Source organism: Vidua chalybeata, chromosome 2 (assembly GCF_026979565.1).
Source record: "Vidua chalybeata isolate OUT-0048 chromosome 2, bVidCha1 merged haplotype, whole genome shotgun sequence".
Lineage (NCBI taxonomy): Eukaryota > Metazoa > Chordata > Aves > Passeriformes > Viduidae > Vidua > Vidua chalybeata.
In genome coordinates, this window is record NC_071531.1 from 96,829,936 (window position 1) to 96,855,453 (window position 25,518).

General features: G+C 35.8%; 1 protein-coding gene across 2 annotated transcripts in view; it reads left to right on the forward strand.

Moving 5' to 3' along the window:
• COG6 (component of oligomeric golgi complex 6) overlaps nt 1-25,518 on the forward strand; it is a 55,122-nt gene that overhangs the window by 2,375 nt on the left and 27,229 nt on the right. For both annotated transcript variants that reach the window (XM_053935376.1, XM_053935377.1), the window contains exons 4-11: nt 2,212-2,270; nt 12,888-12,999; nt 15,032-15,114; nt 15,339-15,409; nt 16,567-16,660; nt 20,863-20,991; nt 21,099-21,190; nt 25,446-25,510. In XM_053935376.1, coding sequence (XP_053791351.1) covers nt 2,212-2,270; nt 12,888-12,999; nt 15,032-15,114; nt 15,339-15,409; nt 16,567-16,660; nt 20,863-20,991; nt 21,099-21,190; nt 25,446-25,510 — 705 coding nt within the window. The remainder of the gene's footprint in view (nt 1-2,211; nt 2,271-12,887; nt 13,000-15,031; nt 15,115-15,338; nt 15,410-16,566; nt 16,661-20,862; nt 20,992-21,098; nt 21,191-25,445; nt 25,511-25,518) is intronic.

Consider the following 25,518-nt stretch of genomic DNA (forward strand, 5'->3'; position numbering starts at 1 on the left):
TTTCTGTCTTTAGATCATGAAGTGTAAGTGTCGTCTGTGATATTTTTTTTTCTTTTCCCAGAGTAGAGCCACCCTGCAGAGATTTCTTTTACTGTTGTAGTCAGTAGGTAGTTTTGTTCTGTGCCCCACAGGAGGTTTCCTCTAGAGCTCTGTAGAACTCATAACTTGTCTTGATTCAATCCATATTTTCTTTGTATGAATAAAGTTTAATAAGCTCATGAACTAGCTCTCAGTTGTGAAATACTCTGGTGCTTTATCTGTAGTAGGACAGGAAGACTTGCAGGCATGTGCTCAATCTGAATAAGACAAAAATGAGCTAAATAGAGCAAACAGAAGATACAAAGAGGAGGATTTGGGGCATATAATGCAGAAAAGTGTGCAAAGAGAGCAGTATATGAAGAAAGCAGAACAAATGTAGGACATGAAAGGGAATAGATTTGGATAAGCCAAAAAGCTTTTTAGCTTTGTTATTTTGTAAGTTTATAATACCATCTGATCCAAATAACCATATATTGTCACATCTGATTTCAGGACAATGACTTGATAAATACAGTGGCTGAAAGAAGGAGCAAGTGCTAAAATGGAATTCAGTAGGGTTGAAGTATAATGAAATTGGTAACTAATAGACTGAGGAGGAGAGGAAGAGAAAAATATTTCTGTTTGGATCCACAAGAAACATCAAATACCAGCTTCCTGATTTTTCTAGCATGTCTGGCTCATTTCTGACAGTTACCTTGTTAGGTTAGATATAAGCTCTTATATTTCATACATAAAATAATGACAATATCTGGCATGTATTTGAATGCACATATGTAAAATCTGGCTTCCTGGTATATCTAGCTAGATCCAGAAAAAATGTTTTTCTTTCTTTTCTGCTGTCCTACTGTTAGCATTGTTCGTGATAATCAGTACTTCTGCCCAGAAAGTACTGGAAAGGAAGCAAATTTCCTCTTTTTTTTTTAATTGAAATTTGCAGTTAAGTTGGACATGAATTGTTACAGTCCTACTTTCACCTTTCAAAGCATTCCTGTACCTTTACTGCTTTTCTGTTGTAACTAATGTAGTGGCAGATAGAAAGGCTGAAATGAGTCAGTGTGTATAGATACTTTTGTTAAATCTCTCATGGGTCTCAAGACTGGCATCTTCAATTTGGCAAGCTGTAATTTGGCTGTAATACAGTATTGAAATTATTCACAGAATGTCTTTATTGCCATTTCCACCTCTTCTCTTGCAGTATTATTCTGTACTGAATACATTTTGATTTTAGGATTTTTTTTTTGTTAAATCATTGCAGTTTTTCTGCATAAGGGATCACTGGCATCCAGTGTGAAGCCAAAATGTCCAGCTGTCTTTTAGCTTTTCACAGAGCAGTAAGTTCCAGAACTCTTTAGCTTCAGTTGCAGCAATCCTTTTAGTTATGCAGTTGCTGTCTGATGTGGAATTGTTTCTGCATGGATTGCCTTGCACTGCCATCACTCAATATTTAGGGCTGTGTTAAATTTCCTAAGTTAGAATGGTAGAATCATTTGGATTGGGAAAGACTTTTGAGATCATTGAGTCCAACCCAGCGCTGCCAAGTCCACCACTGTCCCATGTCCCTCAGTGCTACACCTGCAAATCTTTTAAGTACCTCCAGGGATTGTGACTCAGCCTGAGCAACCTGTTCCAATGCCTGACCACCTTTTCAGTGAAGAAATTTTTCCAAATAATTGTCCTTGGTTCATGCAGTTCTGTAAGCTGTTGGGCTGTAGAGCTAGGCTTGCTTAGACTAGCAGAGCTGTGTCCATAATCTTTTCTAAAAAGACTGAGTGGACACTGGGACTGGGTAGTTTAGCATCCACAGGTATTTGTTTGATTTTTTTATTTTGTGACAGCAAGCAATTTACAGTTGATGGGCAAACAAAATAATCAGAACTATTTCACTAATATTTCTAGTTTCTGTATTAAATATAAATTATAAATAAACTGTGAATATAAGTGTATATAAACATGAAAATATATATGGATAAGGATAAAAATGTATTTATTTTACAACCTGGACATAGGGAGAGTTAATGAATGCTTGTTTCAAGAAGACCTTTTATTTCAAAGAGTATAGTCTTTAAATTGCTTATACTCAGCTTCAAAAGTATTACCTACTATAAAGATTGTTTAATACAGTTGATGTGTTTGTGTTTTAAGCATGCTTAACAATTCTAATTTTTTTTCTAGGCAGCAAAGGAGCAAACTCAGGACTTGATTGTAAAAACCACAAAACTCCAGGCAGAAAAGTATGTATACTACCTTATTTATTTGATAGAATTTTCTTTTAGATGCGACTCTGACACTTTGATTTATGACTTCGGGATTTTTCTCAATACTATGTGTGTTTTTAGCTCAGTTGTACTCTTAGGTTTTTGCTAAGTGATCCAAAAAGGTAAGAATGTGTTTTAGTGTTTATTTCAATAAAAACTGGCTTTTTAGGAAAAACAATCATTTACAGTGGTAGCACATGCTAAATATGGATGTGCTTTGCCTAAAGTCTGTTGATAATGTAAGTTATATTGTGTCTTAACAGATATGGACCAACTCAATTTCTTGTCAGTTTTACAGGCTTCTTGTTATTAATGCTTCGTATCCAGTGGAAATCTGTCTTTTTCAGGGGCTGTACGAGGGAATGCGAAGTTGGATTCTAATCTACTCTGCCATATGTAAACCTGACTAAAATACACCAGTGCTGTTTAATAAGCCTAGCATACACCACTTTTTCCACTGTTTCTCCAGCCTCCTGTGGAAGAAAAAATGTGTATTTTTCACTTTTCAGTATTTTTATTCCTGAGAAGGGGATAATAGCTAATGATGGATTCAAGCAGTCTTTATTGTTTTTATGTCAAGGATGTATGGGTTTATAGCTTCAGGTTTTCTCGGTGTAGAAGAATGAATCCCCTTGCTTTGTGAGCTTTCTTCAGAAAATTATATACAGTTCACTGGAGGTTAGAAATAATTATTTTGCAGCAGTAAACTTCTAGTAAAAATTATGGTTTTGGATTGCTCTCAGTGAGCTTTCAAAATCAGTAGGTTTATGATATGAGGTTCAATAGAAAATCTGTACATATTTTAAACATCGAATGTAGAATAACTGCATAAAATGCAATGCTGTTTCATGTAAAGTGAAAGATTTGGTAAAGACAATTTAAGTGAGCAGTAGTCTTAGAAAATACATCATTTTGAATATGAGTATGTAAAGTAGTAGAACAAAGAAGTGTTTATATATTTAGTCTCAAGACAGGGAAAGCTGCTTTGATTCCTTGTTCTGAAGTAGAATCTACGCCAAGACCAGTCCTAAGTGGTGTGTGTCTAATTGGCCTTAAATTTCATTAAAGGAGATTATGCAGACTGTACATCAGTACCTCTGCAATAATAGTCCTTACTTGCACTAAAGTTTACTTAAAAAACTTTCTGATAATTCCTTTAAAAGACGGAACATCCCCCTAGTGTGAAGAGGAAAAATGTTTAGGAAATGGTCTGTCCTTCTAAGGGTCTGTGTGACCTTGGAGTGCATATGTAGGAAGAAGTTTGTAAGTTTATTTTTGAAGTATACCATGAAGTACCCATGAGCAGAAGCCAGAGAGTACTTGTGCCTTTTACAGTCTGATAGTTATGGAAGATTCATAATACCATTTATTAGCAAAGTTGAATTTTTCCCTGCCTAAACGTGTGAAAAATTGTGAAGACTGGTTCCATTTGGGACATTTTAGTAATTTGTTCTTTTAACTTGTTAAAGGGCTGTTTGTTCTGATGCATTCCTTTGGTTTACATCAGGCATGTGAAGAGGCATCTGCTGCCAGATGTTAGGGGATTCCTGAACACCTGAAATCTTACCTCTGAAAAAGTGCAGGTCCCAAATTGCTGATGCCTTCAACTTAATGTGACCTTTATTAGCCAGCAAATGAGTAAGTGGTGAAACTGGAAGGACATGGCTTTTCTGTCTTCTGAGGGTTGTCCCAAAATGCTGTCTGGTTGAAATGCAGAGATGAAAACTGACCTGTTCTGTTATGTTCTGCTATTAGGCTTAGCATTTATGTGACTTACTTTAGCTGACCTTGTTTTTGTAGCTGGAAGAATGTTAGGATTTTATTAGATGATCTGAAACTGAAGGGAGACTGTAAACTTCCAGATGCATTTCATGTATTAATGTTAACTAGGGATTTAGATTATTTTCCTTTTTTTGCTGTACTTGAAAAGGAATGGCTGTCTCAGTGGTTCTGTGTGGGTACTAGGTTTTTAATACTAAGTAGTTTTGTCACTGTATTATCATCATCATATAATTAGTTGTAGTTCAAGATGGTTTTCAGTTTCCAAAGCTTCCTACCTGAACTCTTGTTGGTTATTGTAGTCTCTCAGGTTTGTGGTGTGAAGGTAGAGCTGCTCACCTGGAGTTCCCTGTAGGTAGTCCTGATGAGTGCATTGGAACTTCCTTTATTGGTGAAATGTGTGAATTTAAGATATCTAGGTAAATATTTGGGATAGAAAATTAGATGTTTGTTTCAGATTTAGGTTAAAACTTCTGCATTCTTGGGTTTTTGCTTTGCAGCATTTTTTTTTGTTACTTAGTTTGTGAGCTTTAGACCTGCTTTGGCATAAATGCTAAATATAGGGTCTTCCTTAGATAAGAAATTTTAAAAGTAATTAATACAACTGCATTTTTATATTTGTTAATATGTCAGAGTTAGTGCATTTCTTAGGTCAGGTTGCTTATTCTGAATTTATTTCTTCTGTGAAGTCTAGTTAAAACTACTGTACATCAGAAACAGTTTTCCTTCACACTATTTAAATTATTGTATCTGCTTAGCATAGGAACTAGGATGATTTTTTTTCCTTTTTCGTTTAAAACTGAGACTTACCATAACTTAATAGAACCATGTAGTGTGAAATAAAGTAGTCCAGACATCCAACCCATATCTTCATAACAAAAGGTTAAGCTATTGCTTCTCAGTAACATGGAGTCTTGAATAGAGTTCATTTTAATGTATTTAATAACAAACTTCTATAATAAAGAAAAACTGAGTTAGTTAATTTAGACAATTTCTGGTAATTCTTAAAAATCCACTTCTGTTTCAGTTATCTTCAGTAGATTACTTCTACTTGAGCACACTAATATTACTTTTGGGTTGCATTAGGTTTTTTATGTATAGTAATGAGGAGCTTTGTTTTCAAACAATGATCATCTGTTGTGCTTTAAAAGATGTTTAATTGCTATTGCTAGTAGGCTGATAGAAAAAGGATCTTGCTCCTTGAAGTGAGATTTTAATAATAGGTTCCTCTGACTTGCTGGTTCTCTGCTTCTCTTGTTATACTTGACTCTAGTTTTGTTTGCATTTTGTTCGGTTTTGGTGGTTTCTGTTTATTTTTGTAGGTTTGTTTGTTTTGAGGTTTTTGTTGGGTTTTTCTGCTTGTTTTTTTTTTTTTTTTTTTTTTTGTTTTTTTTTTTTTTTGTTTTTTTGTTTTGGTTTGTTTTGTTTTGGTTTTTTTTTTTTTGTGTGTGTGGCTGAAAACTTATTTGCAATACTGAACTACTTCACCTTGCATACGGGACAAGCGTCCCAGACTTCAGTAATTCCCATACCAGAGAAATAACTTGTTTAATTCCAAATACTCTAGGCAGAATGCTAGAAGCCTGTCTTCATAGTAATTCTACCAGCCACTTAATAATTAGATGTTGTGCAAGATGTTTTGCTGTTTTTGAGGTTAGCCACACGTTACAGTGATCAATGTAACAATTGAGAGACTAGAAGGTAATACTTGAAATATTAATTCTTATAAAAATAAGTAACAGCAGTTATGTAAGTATGTAAGTTATGTATGTATATGCTCAGGGGCTTCACTGAAAATAAGTGCAGAAATGCAAAAGTTGTTGAGGGCTAGAACTAGTGTTCTAGAAGTAACAGCACAATACTTTGAAATCTGTTATGAAAGAATGGAAATGGCTCAGACAGATATTTCTTGAGTCAGGCTACTGGTTCAGAACTTTAGTGGAGATGAGGCACTTGAACACCTTTACAGGCTATCTTATTTTGCTACACTCTCTTAATTGTGTTCTTAAACACAGTGAAATTTGTATTTTGGTGTCAGAATCATTGTTAGCTACATTGATTACAAAAAAAGCCATTTACATAGCTCTGAGATTGTTTTACTTTTTAAAATAAAATTAAATATGATTCCCAGACAGGAATGTAAGTGTGATTTAATTGAATCACATTACATTCAGACTTGATCTTTATTTAAAAAATAACAAACACTTGTTTGTTATTTTAAAATGACAAACACTTGTTTGATTCTTGGAATTTAGTCAATTATTTAACTGTCACCTCTGTGTTCAATACAAGCTTAGAAGTCTTAGGAAAAATGTTTCTAAGTGAACATCTGCTTCAGTATGCTGCACTGCTGATCTCTCTTCCTTGTCTCTTGGTGGTGCCCTTTTCCTTTTCTAACAAATATCTTTTATGTCATAATCAATGTGGAAATTATGCAGGAAGTTCAGCACTATTTGTAGCAGGTTAGAGAGGTTTTCTTTTATCAGCCTGTGCTAAGAAAAGTGGTGATCTGTTGGTTTGCATTGATGGGATGTATTTCATGTGTTGACCTTTTGAAACTTGTATTTGCATTTATTCCCATGAATGTGCTTCATGAGAAAAAGCAGTGATTGTTTAAACTGAATTCCATGTGGGACAGAGTGAATACTTCAAGTTCTGAGGCTCATTTTCTATCCTGATTTGTAGCAAAGTAAAGCATAGGTGACAAGGTGTAGCAGAGGAATAAAACCAACTAAAATGGATCTGAAAGAAAAAAAAAAAAACAAAACTAATTTGTCACATTCCAGCCATGACCAGCAGAGAACATGCAAAGCCTTATTTTCTTACTAGCTTTTCATCCTGGCAACTGTGTTGAGACATGAAGTACTCTTGGTCAGTATGAAATGAGGCATGGTTTTAGGTTGAGAAACATTCACCAGAAGTGCAAAATCAGTTATATGATACCATTTCTGACTGATGTTTGTCTGATCTGCTCTGAGAAGAAAAGCCCAGGAGTAGAAGGGCCAGAGAACCTGCTGTCTTCACTGGAAATTGATTTTGGTTTTATTGTTTTCCTGCTATCTAATTTAGTTCTCCTTTTGCTGCAGCTTAAGCTCATTTGTTTTGATTTTATTCCAGGTGGATGTAAAGAACAGCGTGTAATTTCCATGCCTTTGGCAACATTGTTGAATTTGATGACAAATTTGGAGTTAGACTAAGCAAGCCCCTTTCAAGTGACTTTATATCAGATTTTATAAAAGATAAACTCAAGATACCAGTCTGTTTGGTATGGAAATATCAAATAGCTCATCTCTAAAAGATGGAAAAGAATGTGTTAATTGGAAGCACACTCCTTTTAAACTTAATCTCTGTGCATAACTTAGAAACCATGGATCATGGATCTTAACCATTGCCAAACAGTGTTTTACTCTGTGTGTTTGCATATCTATATCTTTATATATCACATGATTTCTGCAAAGCTCTGCATATGAAAATTTTGTCAAAAATATTCCATAGATGCATATGCATCATATTTAGAGGAAGCCTTACCAGTATAAAAGTAGAAAATTATTTAATTTCTTGAATTTATTTACAACATATAAACTTTTTTATTCTAGTAATTGGTAATCTGTTTAGTAAGATTTTAATCATTTCAGTTCAGAATTATTGGTTCACTTTAGATTTAACCTTTTCAATTTTTCCCCATTTATTTTTATCACCGAATGTATGAGATGGCAAGGCTGCAGCATTGCAGGCTATCTGTCTCCAGCTAGGTGTTACAGATGGGAGAGACATTCTAAGTTCAAGTCCACTCTCCTGCTGCCACATGTTATTTGCATGATGACTTTGGTAAACTCATCAGCTGTTCAGTACATAACTAGTGCATTATTTTTACATGTTGTGTGTGTTGCTATTTGTGGAATGCTTACCCCAAAAGTTCATTCTTTCCAGGAGGAGCCTTTCCCTCATTTCCAACCAAATTATTGGATACAAATTGACTGTTTTCTCATCTTGTCCTTTGTCTTAAGAGCTGCCTTCACCTCCTGTGATAAATTAGTTTTTCCATTTCCATGATCATCCTGCTGGCTGTGGTCTAATGGGAATCCATTGTTCTTGCACACAGATGATCAGGATTATGATCTGTTTTCCAGATGAGGTCTCACTAAAGCCTTCTTTACTATTATTGCTATTTTCTTGTATCCTGGAAACATTAGACAATTCACTGGGTTTTTTGTCTTCCTATTTTTTAAGTAAGGAGAACACTTCATAATAATCCATAATGATGGAATGGGTCACTGAATACCTCCTCACAGTATTTCAGTTCTGCTTCAATAAGAGATGTGTTTGATGGATAAAATGCAGAACAAAACATTTGTTCTCAGCATTTACAAATGCACTTTTGCACCTCTACTTACTCTTAAGAAGGGTTTTCTAATGCTTGTGTGTAACTGTTTTGTTACATAATCTTGTATATTTGCCTTTCACATGACAGAAAAATAATTTTGCAGCTTTATACAAGAATGTTAAAGATGATTGTTATTTACTTATGAGTTAGAAATACTCCATTATCTTGAGGCTTTAAAAATGTGTTGAGTCCTCAGTACCACAAATTGAAAGTAATTTCAGAATGACTGCTCTGATTCATCCTAAGTAGAAGAAACTAGCAGATTTTTATGCTGTATGTGATGGCAAAATAAAATTAAGCTTTGGAAAAGTCTGTTTCTTCACCTCATTTTTGAGCTGTCTAGGTGATAATCCTAACAAACAGTGCACATTTGTATTTGGTTCAAGGGAAAAGTGCATGAAGTGCATAGTTTTCCCAGCCTCTTGAGTTCTCTTGCAAAAGAATTCTGTCTCCCTGGTAACGATTAAAGCTGGGGAAATTGCTCTTTGTTGGAATCCTGTCCTTTGCCCAAGTTCTAAATTCTACCAACACTTGGCACTTCCCCTTTTGCATCAATGCAAGGATCCCATAAGCTGTTAGTTTCATTCATTTATGCAGGATTAACTGTGTTAAAAGAAAAAAAAAATTGGGATAACAACATGGTATGGCCTTTCCTGAGCTGTACTGCACTGCTTAGAATTTATAAGTTATTATATCTACAGAAAGGCCAGTGGGTCTTGAAATGTCCAGTCATCTGCACATAAGTAGTGACTACTGTGAGTTATATGTAAAACAGCCTTACACTGGCTTTTGCTGTTACCTGCATTGTGTTTTGTTAGGCACTTACTGTAGTGAAATGATTGTAGCAACCTTGAGTGACATTTTAATCCATTGCCCTGTCTTAGTAAGTTAGATTAAATTCTAAACACCTGTTAGCTTGTATCTGAGGAAATAAATACATAAATATATATAGAAAAAAATTGAATACAGATCTGAGTGTATTGGTCTCAGTAATACTGTACACTGCCAGGCAAAAATCAAAGGTATGTACAATTTACATATTTTGTTCCTGATCCATCATCTAGGGTATAGGGTCTCTTTCTTGTGCAGATTGATGGCAACTTTCACAGTCATCTCAAGCAGAACTGGCTAACCTGGGTTCTGAAAGGGAGTAGCTCTTTGAAATCCTGTGTGCTTTGTAAAGAGGCCAACAGAAACAGCTTTATCAAAATTCAGACACATGCTTTTGTTTAGGAGAGATGTTTGTCACCACTTTCCAGTCACTGTCTTGAGTAAAGTGAATGAGACATTGCTGCCACCTTAAGGTTATTTGCTGAGTGCATTGTGAAGCTTAGCTTGCCCAGTGTGCTTGAGTTTAACGTATTGACTCTATATTATAAAAGTTAATTATTGGGAGTGCACAGAGTCCTATCAGTGTGCAGTTCTGCCAGGCCTTAGCCCAAGACACAGCCAAGGATGGGAATGGCTTTAAAGTGCAGTATTTGATCAAACCTTGTTCTCCATAGCAGCAAAAATGGAGGGAGGACTGTGAAGAGTGAGGATTTGCAGAAGGAGAGATATGGATTAGCAAGATTAGTCTTTTTTTATAAAGGAGTAAAACAGGGCACAGAGTTCCAGGACTGACTCACGAGCATGCTGTTTGTACAGTTCCTGACTCTGTTCCTTGTTCTACCACAAACCTACTTCTACCTGAAAACTGAGAAAACCATTGTGCCCAATATACTACACTTAAAATGAGACTTCCTCCTACCCCCAGTTTGGTCGAAGTATACATTAAAAAAATCTGAAGAACAGAAGATAATAATAAATTGAGATCTCCTATAAGAACACCTTAAGGTTTATGCACTCAGGAGATACACAGGCTTAAAGAGCAAAAGAGTTTCTCAGCATCCTAGCTGCTCCTCTCTTTGTTGAAGATTTGTTTCAGTTGAACCCAAAGAAGGCCTTGTGTTTGCCTTCTCTCATCTATTTGCTACCTTCGTTCTCTTACCTAAAGGGGGGGGATAATCCAGTCTGTTTTCAGCTTTGTGGATTGTATTAAATTGAGACTTCCATCCCAAGAGGAGAGACTCAGAGCTATTGAGTCTATTGAAGTTAATTCACTAATTTACATTTTCTGTTGTTTAAACCAAATACAGTGGTGGTGATGTTGAGGCATTAGAGTTGCTCAGCAAAAAGTGTGAAACAGGAATGCTTTGTTGAAAGCAGCATCACTGTGTTAAAATTTAAGTGTCCTTGGCTGATTTTCAATTTGAGTAGCCATCTTGATGCCTCTAGGGTTTTCTTGGGTCATAATATTTATAATTTTGATTATTACTAGTAGTAGTTGCAACTGACTATTGAAATGAGCTCTTCTTATGCCCCAGAGGAATTCCGAAGTGTAGTTTTCGTGAGAGTTTCATAGCAGCAGTGAAGCCAATGCCTCTTGCCTGTGACAGCTCCTGGTGCTGGTGCGCTCCACTCCCTTAGCACAGGCTGTGGTAAACTGAATCCCCAAGGATTCAGTTTGGTGGTAACCTCTACCCCCAAGAAGTAAGAACTTCTGGATTTTTTTTCCTGGCAGATTTGTTCCCTGATATAATTCACTACATGATGCTGTAAACAATGGTGCTGGCACAGTGCGAAGGTCAGTACAGCTTAGGGATGAGCAGGGATGGCTGAGGCAGCCTGAATAGCATGGCTTACACATCATTGCAGTGAGTATATTAGTGCAGAGCAGACCTGCCCCATCTTTCATCTGTGTTGTGAGAATTTCATAGTTATCCTCAGAATGTCACTCACAGGCCTAATATTGATTTTTAAATAGTCTTTTGTTAGTATCTTCCTGTCTGTTTCTTGTATGTTTTGTAGACCACTTCTCTGTTTGCCTCTTACAGCATGACTTGCTCTCTTCCTGCTGAAAATTTACTGAATTTGTTCAAAATGGTGGTGTTCCTTTCCCCTTCCACTGTGTTAGAAAGTGCCAGGATTTTCCATGGATGCATCTGTCTGTATAGGTGGTTATAATCATCCTCTATCACTCTTGTCCCTTCCCTGAGAAACATTTGACTTCATGGAGACCCAAAATTTGGAATTGTAGAGTTTATTTAGAGAAAATTAAATACTTTGACAGTTTTGCAATGCTTAAAATCAGTGTAAAGATAAAATCATTATATTTGCCTAGGACCCCAGTGAAACCTGAATTATTAATTCAAGATGTGGTGGTATTAAAGCATATGAGTTTTTGGTTTTCCTTTTTGATTAGGTGTCTGCTGTGTAACTTGGAAGTATTGACTTACTTTCCCCTTTGATCTCCATAGATTTTACTATTAAAGTACTGTTGGATTTTATGTTGCTTTCCCTCTCATTGTTCAATGTGCTAGAGTATTGACAATTGCAAAACATTTAATCTGATCTCTAAAAGAGTTTGTGGAACTGCAGGGTCGGAAAGTCATCTGTGTCTACAGAATGGAAGTCTGTTTTCCATAATTAGTAGCTGAATGAAGTTCAGACACTAGTTGGATGGTAGAGAAGGAGTAAATAAGTGAAAGCTTACTTTTCAAGCTTTGATCTTTCAAGGAAATTTAATTATACAGTATATAGAAGCATACTTGTCTGTCTTACCACCCTCTTATAACTATGTATTTGTCTTGTAGTAATTATATCACATTGAAAGATGAAATACTCTTAAAGGAATTGAGCTTTATTCTTCTGCAAATAATTAATTAATGCCTTCTCAATGTCCTGAAAAAGTAGTCTTTATTTCCTGGAATACTATGTGCTCAAACCACAGTTCAAACAAATTTTCTGTTGCTACAGGAATCCCAGTCCATTCCATTTGTGCTATTCTGTGGTTGTAAGGCATGTGACAAAACCTGTGCAGGAAAATGCTGCCCATGAGATGGTGTTTGCATATTGCATCCTGGCTGTGTTTATTCCAGGAACAAGAGAATTAGCCATTGCATTTTGATTGCTTGTGACATTAGTAAATTGATATCCCAACTGTCTGGTGTTACAAAGAAATGGATCTGGTCTGCAGAAAAGTAGATTAATCTAAGGTTAATTTTGTAATTTGTAAATGCTATAGGCTTTTTCTTTCCTTAGTGAATTTGAAAGGTAGTAACATCAAGCATTACAAATGTGCAAGCACAAAGTATCTGGATTAGATAACTTATGATACAAATGTTGAAGGAATATTATTTTAAAGAACTTAGTAATTTTCAAATGTGTTAAAATACCTCTACCTTGTCTTTACTGTATAATCTGTGTAAGCTTAATAGAAAGTCTTATGTGAAAAAGCAACTCAAGTGTTTGATGGCAAGAATGTGCTATTATAATTTAGTAATACCAGTTTCTGATGCTGGTTGTATTTCTGAAAGTATAAATATGAAAAATAAGTCTTTGAGATAAGCATAAAAAGCTAATATCCTCTTCACTTTGTTTTATTACAGTCAGAGATTAGAAATGAAAGCACAAGTTGCAGATGCATTCATAGCAAAATTCCAGCTGACACCGGATGAAATGAATCTGCTTCGAGGCACAAAAGATGAGCCAATTACTGAGGTAGCTCAATGAACATTAAAATCTTCACCCTGAACTAAAATGTAGAAATGCCCTAACTGAATTGTACACGAGATATTATTTTCGGTTTGCAATTTAATTTTTTATTGAGGAATGTACCTTTTAAGAGAATGGAGAATTTCTGATGAGTTTGAAATGTGTGATGAAAGATTCAAGTAAAGGAACAGAAAACCAACATTAAATTCTAGTTTATGTAATGAGTTTGAGGCAAATGAGCTCTCATGTAATCAGTTTGAGGCACAGGAGTTCTCATATAGTTCTACACTTCAAAAAGATGGTTATGAAGTCTGAATTTTCAGTGAAGACATTTTAAAACTTCATGACTCTCAAAGCAAATGAGAAGCTTGCAGCTCTCTAGTACTGCCACTGTGCATGTGTGTGTACATTTTGCATATTCATGTACACAGGTATTCAGTGACTTGGGACAGTGTAAACTGAGACTTTCCCTCAATGCTATTTAGTTGCTAAAGATACTAGGTGCTGATTCACTTCAGCCACCATCCAAAAAAAGTTTTGGAATATGTTATGGTTTGAATAAGAAGACACAGTAAAAGGAAACTTTTTCTACAGTAAAAGCAAACTGAATAAATGAAAGAATTGAGTATACTGAGTAGACCTTTTTATTATTGTAGTTGCATGGAAAGCTCCACGTAGTGTATCAGCAGGTAGTCCAGATTTATCTCATTTTCACAGGCATCCTGTTTGCAGTTAAAGCACTATTAAAAACATGGAACTGATAACCATAAACAGTTCTAATGGAAGCATAAATTGAATGTGCTAAATAACTGTGCACTTGAGTAATTGCTGTATGCTTCTGTACCACAATTACCATGAAAGAACATTCTAGTTCATCAAGTTTCTAGAAAGCGCCTATTGCAGGGAACAATGACAGCAACCCTGTGCCAGTTACTGCGTGATTGGTTTGCAGCCAGAGAGGGCTGCTCTTTTTGATACTTCATCTAAAAAGTGTGCAGAAGTAACTGAGATAAAACAGTTGTTCTGCTTTAGTTGGCAGACTTCAGTAACATCATGTGTGTGCATTTCCCCTATGACAGAGTCAACCAGTGTGCCTAAAACACCTGTAGTCAGTCTTGTGGTTTGGAAATGTTCTTTTATCCCGAAGGAAGAGTGCTTTGGGTTTTTATAAACATGGTCTTTAACACAATTGATGCAAGGCAGTAGATTAAATTGCTGGCCTCTTTTACTTAGAATATGTCTATTTTTAGGTGATGTGAGCCAGAATGAAACTCTGCTTTCCTGAGCAATCTCTGTTCAAATCACAGTAGATGTAACAAGCAGTTGTATCTGAAATAGCTGGTCGCCTCCAAGGCATTTGAATTATGTCTTCATAAGAAGTCATGTTTGAAAATGTTACTAGCTTTCCATTTGCACTCTGAAATTAACAAAGTAACCTTTTTAGCCATATGTACTTGTCTTCTAGGCTTTGAGTTTGTTTTTTTTTTTCACTGCTGCTGTTGAGTTACTCCGCAGAGAAAGGTTGTTCTGGAAAACCTTAGTCTAGTCTATTGCAAATGTTTGGTTTTTTTTTTTTTTTTTTTTTTTTTTAAGAAATAGTTACTCCATTTTATGAATACAAAAAATATCAAACTGTAATCATTGTACTTTACAAGTTTCATTTTGCTCCTTAGTTTCTATCAGTAATGGGAGACAGTGATGTAATGCATAGCAGTATCCTCAAAATCTCCCTAGAGTTACCTAATGGATGTGAAACACACATACTTCGCAAGACAGGTTTAGAAACATATCTTTTTTTTTTCCCTTGTTGTGGATGAAAAGAATGATACAATGGGAAACCAAAAAATCCTAAGGCTCTTAAGGTGAAATGAAAGGTAAGTGGCAGAGGTGGGATGTGAATTTTAAAAGCAGCTCTTGGAATACAGACCTGCAAGAAACTTAGGAATGGAATTGAAAGAGGGAGTATGGAGTGCTAGAGATTTGAAAAGAAATTATTGCTTTTACACACTACTTGTGTTTTGTTTTTAAATTTCTTTAGGATTTTTTCAAGGCTTTGGGACGAGTAAAACAAATTCATGATGATGTCAAGATTCTCCTCCGAACAAATCAGCAAAGGGCGGGGTAAGTCCTACTTAAATGAGTGCAAGAGAGCCATTTACAGTTAAAAGCAGAAGTTAAAGCAAGGCCTCATTCTTTGCTTCATATGACAGAATACATACACAGAAATATACAGAATATTTCACCAAAAATTAAAAAATACTCAAAATTCTAATAATGGTATGTTTAATTTGTCTTGCACATGCCTAAAACAGTATTTGCATATAAACTTTTTATTTGTCTTGTAGCTTGGAAATTATGGAACAGATGGCTTTACTGCAAGAGACATCTTATGAACGACTTTACAGATGGACTCAAAGTAGGACTAAGAATGTTTTTATGTTTATGATTATTATGATGATTCCAATAATTCCTGCATGTGGATTGAACTTAGCACAAACCCTTTCCAAGATATATTAACATTTTGGTTTCCTTCTTAGGAAAAAATGTGTTTTGAACCAGTTAAGTGGCAATTCTCTCATTTTTTGGGCCAATTTCATTATTATAAAAGTGGATTATTTGTTTGTGTTTTTAGTAGATGGTTTTCCACAAAGAACAACTACTACAGTTTGGTAGCCCAAACAAAATTTTAATTGTATTGAATTTCATTTCCTTGTGAGTTTGAGGGAAGTTGTTGGTTTTAATGATTTGGTAGTAAGATCTAGATTAGTGGGAAGGGTGGTGGATTACTTTGAGAAAAGAAAAAAATCCTTTTGTCAGGATGCTCTTTTGAATGACAGTAGGGTTTTTTTTTTTCCCATATGTACCCTGGACGTAGCCATCCATGTTCATTGTAACACCTTGATAGTGTCAAATATAGTTGCTTTGGAGAAGAGGGAAGTAATAAAAAAAGCAAGAGACTGTCTCACTAACAGTAAGATTCATGATTCATGGTGGGGGAAAATGGTGCAATGTGATTTTTATATTCATTAGCTGTTCTTCAGTGGATGCTGAAACCTCAAATAATAGTTGTGGTTTCACCCTTATGAAAAGTCATAATTTTTCTGCCAATGTTTGATTTAGTTTATATGATTTCCACATTCTTGCTAGGAATGTACAAAATTATATAGTTATTTTGATGAAAGAAAAAAAATATCAGAACCAAATGGCAAAACAAACAGCTTGCTTAACTAGTTGCTCCATTTTTTTCTTAATAGTTTACCTGAAATGTGGTAAACAGTTACAGAGGAGCCCAATAAAAATCTGAAGGTTGAATGAGTCAACATTTCTATGTGGGCATGAACAAATAGTAAGCTTCCTTTAATCCTTTTTGTTGTTGAAATTTTTGATGGACATGCATTTTATAGTACTGCTTGCAGGGGAATTTAATTCTATTAACACTAACTAGCTCAGGTAGCATATTCTGAAGTCTTCAAGATTAAAAGCCTTTCTGTTTTTAACTCATTTTCTTGTTTGACAGCTTGTATAAAATGTATTACAGAGTAAAGAATGTGCTTTTATTTTGGTATTTTGTAGATGAATGTAGGACATTGACACAAGAATCATGTGACATTTCTCCAGTTCTCGCTCAAGCCATGGAAGCCTTACAAGACAGACCTGTGCTGTACAAGTAAGTAAATGTTAGCTATCATCTCTGACAGAAGCTAGTATTTTGAGCATATAAAACTTAAAGATGTGTATGAATTACAGTGCCAAGGCTGGTGGTACTTTGGTCCTGTGCCAAATTCAAAATTACCCAGAAACTTAAGTTATAAAAAAATCACATTTTGACTACTTTAAACTTGGGAAGTCTTTTCAATGTAATTATGATATAGGAAATGTCATTGGACTTTTTCTAACTTAAAAGTTTCTAATTAAAGTAAAATGTCAGACTGTTTTTATTTAAATGAATTGTGAATTTCTGTTCTCTCATTCTAGGATTTTTCTGAAGTAAAAAAATCCTGTTCAAAACATGCGATTGTGTCATTTAAGTCCCAAAAGTAAAAAAATTGGTAAAGTCTAATTAGCTTTTACTGAAGTGCTTATGGTAGAATGTTTTCCATTATGAGTTATACAGTAGTCTATTAAAAAATTCTACATATAGACCTCTAAAGTGTATAGGTATTTATATATGTATATCTGTGTAAAATACTGCTGTTCTTATTCCAAATTTGCTGAAGTGTTGTTGAAGTAAATGAAATGGTACTTAGGAAAGTGAACCACCAGGTGGCACTGTAAGAACTGTTTACTGGGGTGACCATCCCTGAAGAGGTTATTTACTCTTCTTTGGGTTTTGGCCTTTTGGCTTTCATTGGGCTTTTTTTTTTTTTTTTTAATGCATTCATCACATTTTGCAACCATTGAAAATTACTTTCAGCCATAGGTATCCAGGGCAGCAGAGTAACAGGCAGCCTTTCAAAGGCTACCCTTGTCTTTAAGAGTGTCAGTGCAAAGGTATAGGTACTTGATGCTGTAAAGCTCCATGGAGCCCTTCACAGGAAAAATGCATGGGGCATGTGGACCTGAAAAGTGCTGTCAGTGTAAGAGAAAGCTCAGATCAGGATATGCTCAGTCAGCTCTGCTGGTTAATGTGAGGGAGAAGTGGTGTCACTTGACCTCCCTGGCTGTTGGATGGTGTGTCGCAGTACTTCAGGCCATAGCTGGGAACTGCAGTCCTTTCTTGCATTCTTTCCTCTACACCCTCTTTTACAGCTGCAAAAGATCTGTCACTATGCTATTTGCAACATTTTATAAGATTCTTTTTAGATACAGTTTTATTTTGTGTAATAAATACTTTGTTGAATTATGATACTTTGAAACTTCATAAAATCACTGTTTTGCTTTCTTAGTTCAAGGAAAGAAAACCCCATCTTGTGTATAAATCCATTCTGGCCAGTTTAACATGAATCTGCAAAAGAGAATTTTTTTTTTTTTCTGACACTTCTGTCATGAACAACAGTAATAGTATTAACAAATATAGAATTTGATAGGTAAGACTTTTCCTCTGCCAAAAAGGCAAAAAAACCCATTACTGTAGATGATGCAGACATGTGTCTTTCATCATAGATTATCAAGCTTAATTACTTGCTGCAGCATATTATCAAAATTGCAGTACTGATGCTTTACATTTTAAATCTCAAGATTTAGTTTATTCCCTTACAAAAATTTTTGTATACCTTTAAGTAACAAATTGCTGAGTTTGTAATGTAGAAGTTAAGTCACGGAAGAAGATAATTTTAAATAGCTTTTTGTGTATTAGCACTGCTGTGTGAACTAAACACTTGCCCTCCAAATCGCTGCCCTTGCATCTGATAAAGACTGTGATTCAATTGGGTGAAAGTGAATAAAATGGAGAAGGGCAAGAGTTTAGAAACAAATCTACAAATTCTTGGTTCCTGATATTGACTTATTAACTAAAAGTGTCAGAAGGATTGCACCATGGGTGGACTTTTTGAAGCTGCAGTCAGTAGGGAATGTAAAATAAACCTTTCAAATTGGTTTCCCCTTCCTGGCTCTAACAGAAAAATTGAGAACTGTTTCCTAGAAAACGCATGGAGACATAGCTGAAAGCAGTGTTCCTCTTCCATCATCCACTTAGGTTTATAAAGTTTTTTTTCTTTCTCTTTCCCCAGTGAGCATTACTGTATATTTTAAACATTAAAGCTGGGTTGAAAAAAATCCAAATGTTGTTTTCTTCTACGAACATGAGTATGTGTAATAACATAGTAGTAAACACTGTGTTCTAGTGTAAATAATAGTTATTGCTGAATTTTTTAAGATGCAGGATTTTTTAGTGGTTATACCCTGCTCTACTGAGAGCAAAAGGAAAATTAGTAGTTTCCTTTTTAAAACAAAATTATCATTATTGAATGCTGTTTTCAGAACTAATAATGATCACAAAATCCGTTTCACTGCTGTATATTTAATGATCTATTGTATAGCTGTTCATTGGAGAGGAAAAGAAAAAGCTGACTGGTTTCTATAGACGCTTGAGATTTTTCACTCCAATACTGCTCCTTCTAGACAGTGGGCAGTTGTCAGATGCTAGATCTCTTCCACTTTTAATTGCATAATTTTTGTAAATAGTAATTTATAGATTTTTTTTGTTAGACTTCTATCAATTGCAGATATTTACTCTCCAACCTAACAAGTACAGTGTTAGATGCTTCCACAGAAATTTCCAGATTCTACAGTGTGCTCTTTCCTCAACTCTTTAATATAATAATTAGGACTAAAAAGGACAAAACTGAAGGTTCCTGACTTCTTATAGCAGAGTAGAAATCTAATTGAACTTAATGTCAAACACTTTTGAAACCATTTATTATTTTCTTTTAAATTTTATTCTCTACCTCTATTAAATGTGAATGCAGTGCTTATTAAATGCAGACTTAAATAAATCAGTGAATAACATTCTTTTTATTAATATTATTTTTTATATATATATTCCTCTGCTGGGTGTCATTGGTAAGTGACACCATGCTCACTCTTTAACAATTTTCAGTTACATTGGAAAAATAAACTGTAATGTGTATTTTCTTTCTCTCCTTCATAGTTTGTGTGTTGTTCAAAATGCTTAAATTGTTTAAAAAAAAAAAAAAAAGAAGTGTTCTCTTACTTGCACATATAACTGGAGTGTTCGCAGTGTTCATTTCCCATCCTTCACTTCCTTTCATACTTCAGTGCCAACAGAAAGGTAGCCCACTCCAGAAATGAGCCATGTGTATGTTATTGGCACCTCCTCTACCAATGGCAAGCCATTTGAGATAATGCATTCTGGGCTGTAATTGTTTATCCATTAAATATCTAGCTAAGATTGCTCTGATTAAAATCAGTGAACAATTATCAAATGAATATGTCTTTCCCTAGTAGTCATGCAGTAGCCTAGAAGGAAGAAGCCTTGTGTTGCAGTGCAATAAGTTGCTGCCTCTGTCAGTCAACTGGACCTTACACAAACAGGAGTGCCAAACCTGTCAAAGATGCTTATGTGTACAAAAATTGAAAAGCTGAGTTTTCATGTATTTGATTCTGGGGGGTAAGGGAATGGGAGGGTCAAGGAAGAGTTCTCTTTAGTATCTGTTCAGAGTCAAGAAAATCACAGAGTATGCTGAGTTGGAAGAGACCCACAAGGATCATGAAGTCCAGCTCCTGGCCCTGCAAAGCACCATCTCCAAGAGTGACACTATGTGCCTGAGAGCATTGTCCAAACACTTCCTGAACTCTGTTAGGTTTGATGCTGTGATCAGTTCTGCTGGGGAGCCTGTTCCAGTGCCCAGCCACGCTCTGGGTGAAGAACCTTTTTGTAATATCCAACCTAAACCTCACCTGACACAACATCAGGCCATTCCCTCAGGTCCTGTCAGTAGTCACCACAGAGAAGAGATCAGTGCCTGTCTCTTCTCTTTCTCTCATGAGGAAGTTGTAACTGCAGTAAGGTCTCCCCTCAGTCTCCTCCAGGCTGAACAGACCAAGCGACCTCAGCCACTTCTCATGCAGCTTCCCCTCAAGGCCCTTCACCATCCTTGTTGCCCTCCTTTGAACAATCTCTAAAAACTTAATTTCTTGTTCTCTAACAAGTTAAGGTTGTTCTCTAACAACTTAAACTTCTTGTTTATATGGCGGCACCCAGGACTGCCCCCAGCACTTGAGTTGAGGCTGCCCCAGCTCAGAGCAGAGTGGTACAATCACCTGCCTTGCATTGATAGAAGCATTGATGCAAAATTTCTAGAATTATAAAAGTGTTTAGTTGTGTAAATGTTCAGCTGTGAGGCTGAACTAATCAACTGTGATAAGGCAGACTGGGTTTTTTAACCTGTTTTCATGTTTCCATAACAGATACACGTTGGATGAATTTGGGACAGCTAGAAGGAGTGCTGTGGTCCGTGGCTTTATAGATGCTCTTACTAGAGGAGGTCTGGGAGGTACTCCCCGCCCTATTGAAATGCACTCTCATGATCCTCTGAGGTACAGTACTAACAATAATATATATGAGATAATTTTTTTTTTTTGGCATTTTGAATTCCTGACACCATAAACCACTAATTTTCAAAGAAATTTCTGTCTTTCTGTAGGTATGTAGGAGACATGCTGGCCTGGTTGCATCAAGCTACAGCTTCTGAAAAAGAACACTTAGAAGCTATGCTAAAGCTTGTGACTATTCAAGGTAGCACTGGTTTTAAAACATAAATTGTGAAGTGATAGTAAGTCTATGATACATAAGAAAATGTGACTAATTTCTTAGGCTGGGCTTCAGTTACAAGTCTGAGTTTAAATTTTCCTAAAAATAATCTCAGAATAGCTGGTGGTTGCATTCTACCAAAAGAAGAGTATTTCAAAATGCATTCTATTTTACTGTACTTATAATAGATATACATCAAATTTACAAAGGGACATTTTAGACTGTAGTTGAGAGTTCAGAAATTGTTTGTAATTTATATGAATACATGTCTCTTTGAAAACATTACATACTATGTTGAAGATTTTCATTATGCCTTTGTTCTTTTGTTTAGTAATTTTTTAAAAATATAATTCCTTGTCTCTGTAAGTCTCCTTGTTCTACAAGGAAAATGGAATTTTCATCTGCCATTTAACATCATTCTGGGTTTATGGAGGTTGATGTAGGCCACTCACAAATAGGTGAAGCTTTTTAATATCAACTCTCCTTCAATTCAGAACAGCAGATTCTCATGCTTAGTCTTCAGCCCCTTTGCTTTGTTTTCAGTAGATTGAACCTATACTTTAAAGACTTTTATCCTGTAGAAGCTTTAGTATGATTTGCCACCATAGTTTCAGAGAAAGATATTTTTGATAAATTAAGCATGTGTACTCAATTGTAACAAACTCATTGTGAGAACTTAAACCTGGTGAGCTCTTCAGATTCTATGTCTCAATCCTGCTCTGGGTTTTAAACTGAATATGTATTCTGATTTCCCTTACTGCTGTTAAGTATTAATTACCTTTCCTAATTAATGGTGTGAGAAAAGGAGGCTGTTTAGGAACTGTTGTAAATCACAACCAGGAGGAATGCTGGTTTTTAAGTACAGTTACAGTGTACTGTGGAAGTGAATTTAATACTGCTTGCTTGACAGTATTTCAGGGAGACAGGAAAGCAAGCCTCATGATGGTTTTATGGTAGAGAAAAAGACATGGCAGTTCTTTGTAGATGACTGACCAGTGCTTCTGCTGTAACTGGGAGCCCTTCAGGAAAAGCTCCATTTACATGGAGCATGTAAATGTGTCCTGTTCTGCTGTGGGCTGGACTTCTGCTGCAGCACTTTGTTCTGAAATTCTCCCACTTCTTTGTGTAGTGCTTTGCTTAACTATGAAGTTCTTTGGCCTTCTGACAGGATGTTGGGCTGAGCTGATATGACCATGGAATGAGATATATTTAGAGCATTTCAGCCACAGAGCAAGATACTTGATAATATAGAGAATATAAATATCTGGGGGAGAGATTTTCAACAAAAAAATCACCAGGACAAAACCTTTTCCTGGAGAGACTGGTATAAACAAGAGATTCAGTATTTTAGTCTGAAGGAAAAATATCTTTTTCTAAGCTCTTCAGGAGTGGGTCTGCTATCACTGTTGTGCAGTTTTCAAGAAATGTAAAGAGGAATTCTTCCTTTCATACTGGGAGCAACAAACTGGGAGCTTGGGAGGTGCTGTCTGTAACTCTTCCTCTGTTTCTTTGGGGAGATTTTTTGGATGACAAGGATAGTGATGTGATAAGGTCTGTAAGACAAAACAGTACTTAATAAGATACCACTGGATTTAACAAGAAACAGTTATGGGCAGTGCAACCCCAAAGTACCCAGGGATTATATATTCTTTATAAACACAGATCCTGAGTTGGTAGTGAGGACAGCATCTATGGTACTGAAAAACTCAAGCTGAATTTTCTGTGCTGTTGTGCAGTCTTTAGGTATCTGGCTGTGCAGGCTAGAGTAAAAACCGAGTTAATTTCATGTAGCCATTTAACAAGTGGACATCTTGTTTATTTGCAGTTAGAGATAAGGAGAGAGATTTGCATCTTCAGCGTGCAGTGCTTCCTAACAAAATTTGAAATCTAATGTAAGCATTTCTGGAGACTTTCATCACAAACTGGGAGTTTTTTTCATTCCCCTATAGAGGGAGCCCAAGCAGCTGCCATAGATAAGACACCTACCTGGCAGTCTGAAGTTAGGTCAGTCAGATATTTTCACTTCAATCTCAGCTTGAGTAGTTTTTTGCAGATGGAACCACTTCTATTATTTTCCTTCAGGTGTGTCTGTACTGAGTTCAGATTTCTGTTTAAATTCTCCTATAAGCTCTGTGTACTTTCAGGACTGTGGAGAGTGTGGCAAATCACAGCTGTACAAAAATTTCGCTTCTCAAAAAACAACCAAAAAAAAAAAAAAAAACCACTTGTATGGTGCATATGGTCCCACTGGATGAAAAATTTTATGTGTGGCACTTCTTTTTTTTGAGAAACGTTTCCATCCCAGTTTTTACTTTAAAGTGACCAAACTATATAGCCCATAAAGCAGAGCATGCAAGGATGGCTTTTAAAAAGTTTTAAAATGTTAAGCTTGCAAAAATTAACTGTTTCAGATTAATCTGACCAAAAATGCTATTAAAATTTTAAGTGCTGAAAACACATTACAAAAAGTTTTAAGTCTTTTGCTGAAGCGAGCATGAAGCATCTGATTTTCCTCTTCAGAGTTTAGGTATTCTACAGCTAGCAGAAGCCTCGCAGTCATAAAGAAATCTTCCACTTGCAAGGAATGGAGAATTGCAGGCATTTTAAGAGATGCAGTAGAAACCCATTTTTTGTGGAGTTACAGATGGAGAACAGAAGCTAAACAAAGTACAAAAAAGATCTCTCCTTTTATAGAAGGATACTCAGAGAAGAATTATATATGGTGTAGCAAAGAGTTGGAAGCGTATCTTCAGTTATGAGCTGTATTCTAAAAGTTATTTTGGACCTTTGAGAATTGTTTATTCTGTAATTCTTTTATGTCAAACTTGCACCACTTATATAAACCATTCTGCTGGAAAATTTCAGTGCTTTTGGAATCCAGATATTCTAATTGGACATGAAAATACATATGAAGGCACAAGCATGTGGTATCTCAAAATTTTTATTCCCTGTCCTTTGGTATTCGAACTTGTATATTTTTTGAGCTAAAATTTTCATACCAAACAACTTGTTTTTTAGTCAATCTGGTCTAGATACACTATTGCAAATACATTCTAGGTACTTGTTACATTGATGAGCAGTATAAGTGTGACTGTTCCTGCTAAAAAATGTGTAAATTGCTAAGGTCTGTCTGGGAGCTAGCCATTACGTAAAAGAGCATGCATGCTGTGGTTTGTAATCTTACTTTTTGCCTTGATATCAATACTCAAGTATGTAAGCATATTTTTATTACCAGTTCAGAATGTTGAAATTCTTAGAGCCACCACACTGAATTAAGTTGTTACTGCTTGTATGGCTTTTTGTGTAACTTGGTGTAAAGAGGCATTGGCACAGATCTCTGATCTTTCATTATTTTTACTCTCTGAGGTAATCTGTCTCAGTCTGAAATAAGCAAAATATAGCTTTGGGTCACCTGATTTCTGTCACATGTCACAGTCAGTTTGTTTACTTTCACTGCATGGGTCCCATGCAAGATGAACTCCTGTTGACAAGTTTTAAATTAGAATTAAAGTATTGCTTTCTTCATAAATCTGTTCTGAGTTGTTGCTGAAGTGAGAGCTTGAAGATCTGTTGCTTTCAGTTTGATTGATTTATGACAGCACTGGTTGCCATGCAACAATTCATTTGTGTTTTGTGATAAGATGGGGCAATATTCTCTTTTGTACATCGTTCTGTGAAAGATGAGTTTCAATTGCTGCTGGGGAGGAAGCTTTTGCCAGCACTGCAGCACACAGTAGTGTGGAGGTACACATGTCACTTCATTAGTAACAATGCCACGAGCTCGTCAGTAATCAGCGCTGACAGACACGTGTGTTTGCCAGTCAGGCCTTTCGCAATGGGGTGTACTGCTGCTCCTTGAGCGACTCACCAGCCTGGTTGTTTTTTGGGTGTTTTTCTAGTTTAATTTCATGAAGTGCTAATATTGAGCCTTACTGAGATAGCTTCTTGCTAAATCATTTATTCTTCCCCTTGCTGTTTCTATCTCAAATTCCCACGCACTGTGTTGCACTAGGAAGCAATTGCATAGCAAAAGGTAATGACTCCGGGACTGTTTTGCCATGCAGCTATTTCTTAATGGTTAGATTGGAAGTATGGTGGAGGTGTGAACTAGTCATGTGGAGAAAAGAACACACAGTTCATAATGCTTTTTATGGAGGAGTACCTCCTACATTTGTTTATTTGTTTTATAGTCTTGAAGTTACATTTGCATAATCTTAGCATGTGTTTGCATTAACTATAGGTGTGGAAGAAAATATTCAAGAAGTAGTTGGGCACATCACAGAAGGTGTCTGCAGGCCTCTGAAGGTGAAGTA